The sequence below is a fragment of the Pristis pectinata genome, chromosome 26, assembly GCF_009764475.1.
Source record: "Pristis pectinata isolate sPriPec2 chromosome 26, sPriPec2.1.pri, whole genome shotgun sequence".
NCBI classification, from domain to species: domain Eukaryota; kingdom Metazoa; phylum Chordata; class Chondrichthyes; order Rhinopristiformes; family Pristidae; genus Pristis; species Pristis pectinata.
Window position 1 is genome coordinate 12,428,071 of NC_067430.1, and position 8,336 is coordinate 12,436,406.

The 8,336-nt window shown below is 42.4% G+C and overlaps 1 protein-coding gene across 1 annotated transcript; it reads right to left on the minus strand.

The window, feature by feature from the left end:
- Positions 1 to 752: 752 nt before the first annotated feature.
- On the minus strand, positions 753 to 6,587 carry LOC127583211 (leucine-rich repeat-containing protein 38-like). Its single transcript, XM_052038980.1, has 2 exons — positions 5,969 to 6,587; positions 753 to 1,113 (listed from the first exon to the last, which is right to left on the minus strand). Exons 1-2 carry the CDS (start codon positions 6,585 to 6,587, stop codon positions 872 to 874), a joined length of 861 nt encoding a protein of 286 aa, XP_051894940.1. The 3' UTR covers positions 753 to 871.
- Positions 6,588 to 8,336: the final 1,749 nt, after the last annotated feature.

Below are 8,336 nucleotides of genomic sequence, written 5' to 3' on the forward strand. Positions count from 1 at the left end.
GCAGCTTGGGAGGGGAACCTGCAGGTGATGGTGTTCTCTTATTCCTGCTGGCTTTGTCCTTGGTGGTCGAGTCGTGGCTTTGCACAGCCTGGGTAGGGTATATCGGATCTATCCATGATTTCCCTCTGTCCTCTGCCTCGAGGGAACAGCCCCAGTTTTCTCCAGTATTTCCACATAATGTCATTAGTTCCAACAGTTTTTCTCCTGGTTTTAAATGAGACCTGACCACCAAGGATAAGGCATTCCTCAGATACCATTTGGCAGATAGAGGAGTGGCTGTCCATCACCCATCTGATTGAGATGGGGCATGAACATCAGCCAAGAGCACAACTTCAGGCTGATATCCTTTGAGTACAAACTGAGCTGATTCTGTCACCCAAACATAAGGACAAAATATATTCATCACAAAAAGATGGGGTTTCTGTAAGCTGCCTTCACTTGCAAGTTCTGGAGGTGGAGGACAAATCTTTTATCTGCAATTCTTTAGTTAACAAGAACCAGGGCAGGTAAATGAGCTGAGCTACCATCCAACCACAAACTGATTGAATGGAGGAAAGTAAAAAAGAGGCTGACTAGCTTCCTTCTGTTCACCATAAAGACTAGAGGGGCTGATCGGCCTTCTGTTCCTGTGTAACAGGCTTGACGGGCTGAACGATCTCCTCTTGACCCTGTGTTCATGCTAATGTAAGACACAGGTCTTGTAAGCCTAATTAGAAAACAAAATCATTTTAATATTTCAGTTTTCCCACCGAGGCAAATACATTACATTTTAATGTGCAACTTCATATTTAAGTAAAAACATTTCTTTGGAAATGAAATGTGTAAGAAAAATCATGAAGATCAGTGTTCTTTTGGTGTCTGCTGCTTGCGGTTAATTATCCTCTTCTTCATCACCCTTGAATAATCCCAGTCGCTGGAAACATTGGGCTATGTTGGCCAAGAAGAAGCTTGTGGTAATGGCAGTGATGGAGACGCAAACTCCAGAGAAAAAGATGATCAGGTAGTCGGTCAGAGTCAGGGAATACTCGCACTCATTGAAGCTGTTGTCTGATAACTCACTGAGGGTGATCTTCCTCATATCCCTGGGCAAGGAGCACTGGATTGCATCGAAGCCTTGAAGAAATTAACACACATAATTTTATATGGTATACATAAGACCATTAGACCAATCACCCTAAAGACTTCAAACCCTTATCCCTTCTGGGCCCTACACTTGTTTCCTGACTCCAATTAAATCAGCCATGATCTTAATAAATGGCAGAAGAGGCTTGAGATCTAAAGTGATTCTTTCTGATCCTGTTCCTGTGAATTCTCGGTGCTTAGTGGAAAAGACTATATAATTTGTCAATGGGCTCTGCAAGCAGGAACCCATCTCCGATCAATGCCAATACAGCATCATCGTTAACCAAGTATCACAGTCTCTGAATAGGTTATGAAGTTGCCACTTTGATTGCTTAAGATAAATAAGAACCATGAGTAGGCTGTATCACATAGATACTGGAAAAACCTCCCTCCATTGGCATCTGTACATTAGGGGTTAAAGATAACTCATTCAGTGAACATGAGACTGCAAAAAGTGTTGATTGATCCTTGCCTGAATTTATTTCTGTTATATTCCAATGTGAGCACAGAAAGGCAGGGCTGAGAACAATCACATTCATGGAAAATAAGCCAGTACATTGTTCGCATCATTAAATGCTTCAAGCACTCGGAGCGTGGAAACAGGAAAAGAGTTATTTCCAATGATTAACTCTGTCACCTCCTCTTGTACTATTGTGAGTGATCTGTCAATGGTAGCTATGGTTTCAATGGTTAGTTAATGGACATTCACAAGTGGGGCATGCTGGTTGTAGGTGTACGTTGGGAACTCTTGAAGCCCTGAGCTTCCAGCATGACCTCCGTGCACCTTCACTCTGTGTAACCAAGCATGATGAAGGCGAATATTGGGAGACTGCCTGTGTATCAAGAATGAAAGTGTTACTTCTCTATCTCAGAGCCTGAATATTCACATTTTCCCACTCAATCTGTTATATTTCCACTGACATATTTAAAGTTGAGATTATGTGCTGCAGCTGCCCAGAGGTTTTGTAGAGAACTGCTGTGTGAAGAGCGATGTGGTCCAACCCAACAATTTCCACACGTACACTGAAGATGCCCAGCACCACCTCTCCTGGCCCCTCCACCGCCTGGATTTGTCACACTGCTTGTCCAACAGCAAAGATTGAATGTACAACAGCTTTCTCCAATAAAAATATTGGGACGAGCAAAGCCATTGTCTTCAGACTCTGACACGTCCTCTTTCCATCCACTCCATCCTTCTCCCTGGTGTCTATCTGAAATTGTAGCAGTCCACTTACAATCCTGTTGTCTTATTTGACCTTGAACATATGAATTGGAAGCAGGGATATGTCACTTGGTCCCTGGAGCTTGCTCCACAGTTCAATATTATTATGACTGCCCAATTGCCTCAACTACCTGCATTACTCTTCCGTTCCTTGCTTGCCACAAATCTATCTACCTCTGTCTTTAAAATATTCAAAAACTCTGCTTCCAAAACTGTTTGAAGGAAAGACTTGTAAAGTCTCACAATCCCTAGAAAAATATGCCTCATCTCTGTCTGAAATAGGCAACCCTTTATTTTTAAACAGTGCCATCAGTTCGAGGTTCTCCAACAAGGGAAAACATTCTTTCTATATCTACCCTGTCAAGAACTGTCAGGGTTTTATATATTTCAGTTTAATTTCTTCTCACTCTTCTAAACTCTAGCAGATGCAAACTAAGGCTGTCCAACATTTCCTCATAAGATAATCTATCTATTCCTGGTATCAGTCTAGAGGTGTCCTTAAACCTTGTATTTGTTCCATCATTGTCCACGTTCTTCACCACAGTGTTCCCTTTCATTGTCCTTACCTCAACTCATCTGCTGCTGAAACCCTCCCCTATATCATTGTTACCTCTGGTCATATCAATTGCAAAGCTCTCCTGGCTGACCTCCATAAACCTAACTTCATCCAGAACTTTGTGCATGTGCCCAAAATGGTTTTGAATCCTGCTAACTTCTTTGGTCCTGTGCTTCTTAACTTACACTGGCTCCTAGTTAGGGAAAGCCTTTTCATTCTTGTTTTCAAATCCCTACTTGTTGAAACTCCCTCAATATCCCTGTAACCTTGAATTTTGACCTCTTGCCCATACTTGATTTTTAATTGCTCTAAAATTGTTGGACATAGTCTCAGTTACCTTGGCCTCGGTCTGGAATTTCATCTTCATCTCTCTACCTCCCCCTCCTCCTTTTAGAAACTCCGATAAACCTCCCTTTTTGTCCAGGTTTTTCATTCACTTGTCCTATTAGCTCATGATGTAGTTGTAATGCAAATTTTGTTTGGTAACTCTCCTATTAAGTTAAATATTAATTGGTTGATGGTTGGTATTGACTCAGTGGGCTGAATGGCCTGTTTCTCTGCTGGATCTCTCTATGACTCTCCATGTTTTGTGATATCAGTTGTTGAAAATGGGAAATGTTCTCAAATGCTCAGCCTTAACATCCTCATCTTGATCAACATAAAAAAAATGTCATTTATCTCCTTGTATATAAAAAAAAACCTTGTCAGGTTGTTTTGTCTGTATACCGCCCTTGAGTATGCTTCCGTCAAATTAATTGACCCCATTTTCACTAATCCAATCCATTAACTGTTTGGCTAACATGTCAGTTTAACACTATATTGTTCACTACTATCTGTGGTCTAGACAGATAAATATTCTCTTTTTGCCATTACCACACTTTGTTTTTGAAAAGTTATTATCCATTGTTTGCTCACTTTCTACCTTTATATTAGAAACTGTTAGCAGCATCTGTGGAAAGAAAAAGAGATAACATTTCAGGTGTTAGACTCTTTCTTTGAACAGGAAAGAGAGAAAACAAGTTAATTTTCAATCACAGACAAAGTGGGGGAGGGATAGGGAGATCAAAGGGAATATCTCTGATAGGTGAGACCAAGTAACTTAGTGTGTTAGTTAGAAATAGATTATGCTGCTTTATCTGTGTTACGCGTGGCTGATAGCGAGGCAGGGGAACAGAAAATGTCAGAAACAGCAGGTTTTTTGCAATTTTCAATTTCTAATTTATTCTAGTATATAGTTTATTCTTTTTATTATTCACAAACCACACCCATGTCTTCTTTAAACTTGAAAAATAACAGCCCAGTTACTACCAAGAGTTTAGAGCAGTGAGTCCCAGCATTGTGCAGCTCAAGGGAATTTATCCTCTGCTTTGGTTTAAGTTGTTTACACTCACTCAGGACAGCAGGGATCTCGGCTCCTGCGTCTGATCACTTCCTTAAATTTACATTTCCTACTAAAAAAAGGTGGATTCCAGGCAAGCATGGGATTGTGTGTGATAGCACCCTTGGTTGAATATCTTAAGCAACAAAAACTGGCTGAAGCAGGAGGATGTTGGAACGTAATTGGCAGTCCTTTCCTTTCTCCACTGAGAGTATAAGTAAGCAGGTTGATTCAGTATCCACCACGTTACCATTGCTGCCATTGATCAGAGTCACTGGCATCTCCATTATCTCCAGTGCTCTCACTCTATCAGTAAACACAACCAAAAATGTCATCAAACTCCAACCCTCACAATAGGCAGACACAGACTTGTCCACTGCCTACTTCCCACTCCAGTTTTATCCCACCTGGGAATGTCAAAGGATAAAAAATATTTCCATGTAAAGCAGTATTTTGAACATCTTGTTTTGGGCAAGTGGTGAGTAGAGGGAAGGGTTGGAGCGTCTGTGTGAGGACTGGGTGGTGGCACTAATTACAGGCAATTCATTTAGCAATCAGGAACCACACTGATCCCATATTCTCATATCCGGTTTCACATCCAGATAAAACAAATACGTTTCCTCTTTAACTTTCTCCATTCCTCTCATGTGGGTGCTGAGTTATTGATACACGATCTCTCACCCTTTGTGGGCCTGATCGACCAGTAATTGCACTATTATTATCCAGCACCCATCCCCCTCACATCCCAAAGAGTCGCTGGTTGGTAGGTTGATTGGGTACTTTACTCCTTGTGGGTGGGTGGTTAGAGAATCAGGGTGGGGATGGTGGGCATGCGAGAGGGAATAGGTTGCAAAGAAATAAATGGTGAACTGGGACTGCTCGGAATACTTTGAGAGCTGGCATAGATTTGACAGGCCAAATGTCCTCCTACTATGCTGTAAGACGATATGAGAAATCTCACTCTCTTGCACTCTCACTCTCTCACACACACACACACACACACACACACACACACACACACACACACACACACACACACACACACACAGAATTGCTCTCATTAAATTTTTCAATAAAAATTACAATTTGATGGTCATCAGAACCTCTTAGTCAGGGCATACTAATATGCAAATCTCTCAATATCAACTTCTTTTGGTTGCCAATTTATGCAATTACCAATCTAACAAGCATGTGCATTAATGTTAATTAATTTTCTTCCCTCTTTTACTGGCTCCCAGCTGGGGCATGGGTCCCACAGGAGTTGGGGGACCCCCAGTACTGCATCAACACCATTCTTTCTCCCAGGGGAGCTGAGCGGGTGGTCTTCAACTGAGTCCCATCACCTCCTGAAGGCCTACAGCTGGCTTCAGCCGTTGAATGGTGGAACAGACTTGCAAGGATAGAGAGAGAAATCCTGATCAGATCTTGAACCACCATGTAACAATCAGGAGCAGGAACTCTAATGATAAATAGACAGTGAGGGACTGAGCATGGCATTCTATCTAATTCCTGGCCTGACTGAATTTCAACCCTGTAACGTTTAGATTTCTCCCCTTTATTTCCCTTTACTCAAATATGATTAAAAATATTAATTTTTACAATATTTAACATTAATCCAGACCCTGGCATTGAAAATGATGCTCATTTACTCTGAACAGTACAGGAAGCAGTGACAGTGATTAGCACTAACCTGTGGGGAGGACTTCAGCATTGTCTTTCAACCAGACGAAAAGATTAGCAAAGGCACAATTACAGAGCCATGGGTTCCCCTCTAGCCGCAGCGTCCGAAGGGATGGTAAGGAGCTAAGGGCAGTGACGCTCAGAATCTCTAGTGCGTTGTCATTCAGCTCCAGCACTTGGAGGACGCTTAAACTCTGGAAAGCTTCCTTGTCCACCTTCTCCAGGTTTGGATTGTTTCCCAGTCGTAGCATAATCAGCCTGTGTGCCGAGCTAAAGGCACCAGAACTCAGCTGGGAGAAATTGTTGTATCTCAAGTCCAAGTAGATCAGTTTTGTGGTACTGAAGGTTCCTTTACTGATAGTGGATAGAGAGTTATAGCTGAGGTCTAGATAGACCAAGTCTCCGTAGTACATGAAGAAGTCAGCTGGTATCTCCTGGATTTGGTTGTTGCTCATCAGGATCTTCCTGATGACCAGAGGAAAGATGCCAGTGGGCAGATCAGAGAGTCCTAAGTCCCTACAGTCGATGGTATGTGTGTCCTTACAGATGCAGCCTTCGGGGCAAGTTGACCCCAAGGGTGGAAGGAAGAGGACCAGAGGCAAGAGCCAGAGCAGAGACCATGAGTGCATGGCAGAAGAGACTGGAACCGTGGCTGCTGTGGTGGCAGAGACATGCTGAGGAAATGCAGGGACTGAACAGCTGTGCATAGTGTAAGTGAGATCAGATAGCAGTTCTTAGCTCAAATAGCACCAACGCAGGGAGAGGGGAGGAGGGAACTGGGAGTTTCCGTCAGGAGAAATAAAACAGCAAATCCAATGGATCTTTCCATTCCCCAGGGAAAAGGCCTGCATTAGCAGATTCTAATGTCTGGTTTTTTAATAGACATTTATAATTTGCAACACTTGATTAATATGCACGATAATTACTGGAAGAATTTGCTTTATATTATGCCTATCATAATTGATATTCATTAGCACCAATAAAAGGTTATAAATAAAGACTTACATTCATTTAACTCCTTCCACAACCTCAAGAAGCTTTTCAGCTTATGAAGTATTTTTGAAGTGAAGTCATCACAATAGTGTAAGGAATATTACAGCCTCTTTGTACACAGAAAGATTTCACAAAGAGTCACAACCAGGTCGTGGTTAGGAATTGGTATATGCTGTAAAAGGTGGTGCCATGTGATTGTTGCGTGTGGGTCATTGAATATTCCAGATGGGTTTGAAAGAATGAGGAGCAAGGGTAAGTGTTGAGCAAGCTGGAGAACAATGACGTGTTGGGGTAGGAGGGGAGGTGGCTTCATCTGGCTTCAATGGGGAGTCGCCTGGCCGAGGAGGTGGGCAGTCAGGGAGTTCAGAGAGAAAAGGATCAGGGAGTTTGGAGGGGGGTTTGGGGTGGGCTGTCAGCCATCACGGAGTTGGGGATTGGTGATTTGGTGAAATCCATGAATGTGGGTGTCATTACTGTGGAAGAGGGAGGTGGCAGGGAAGGTGGGGGGGTGGGAAGTTGTCTGGAGGAGAGAGATAAGTAATTGGACTTGCTTTACCATGAAGGAGCATTATTAAAACCCAGTTGTCCCCAGAGTACTGATAACAGGGCACAGTCCAGAGGAAGGGTCTTGACCTGAAACATTGACTGTCCACTTTCCTCCATAGATGCTGCCTGACCCTCTGATTTCCTCCAGCACTTTGTGTGTTGTTCCAGATTCCAGCATCTGCAATCTCCTGTGTCTTCAGTGTGAACTAACTTCCCTGACAAGTCTCCAAAAGGAGTCTTGCTGGGAATGAGAATATTTGACACTTAACCATCACCCCTTTCTCTGCAACTTAAAACTTCTCAGTTCTGATTAAAGCTCATTGTCCTGAAACAATAACTGTTTCTCTATCCATATGGGCTGCCTGACGCCTTAAGTATTTCCACCATTATCAATTTTTATGGCACTGATAAAGGACAACCTGGAAGTATTTAATGTTCCACTCTGGGAAACGTCCTTTCTCAGTTCTGTAGCACTGAAGTAAACCATGTTACATGATTGAATTTATTGGCCTATCTGTCTCAGTAATGTTGATTGAGGAAAAATTATTGATCAAAGCACCAAGGAAAAAGAAACAAAATATTAAACAAAAAACACACTGCCTGGGTGTAGAACTAAGCCATAATTTGCACTTATGAAATGACTTTCACAAAATTATATGCTCCAAGCTGGTGTCACTTCACATGATGGATGGCATGTGAGAGGTGGGTTGAAGTTTGGTGTTTGAACATTGATTTAGAAACTATTGCCAAAATGAAGTTTTTGAATATCACTAAGAACCCCCAGTCTGGGCCACATGGGGCCTGTTAACGTTGTCACCGGCTGCTGCGCTCCGATTGGT

Excerpts from the sequence above, each read along its gene's own strand:
- LOC127583211 (XM_052038980.1), bottom strand. The coding sequence starts at position 6,587 with ATGCACTCATGGTCTCTGCTCTGGCTCTTGCCTCTGGTCCTCTTCCTT. Across the intron at positions 1,114-5,968 it reads TGCTGAAGTCCTCCCCACAG|GCTTCGATGCAATCCAGTGC; the intron begins GTTAGTGCTAAT and ends AATTTCTTCAAG.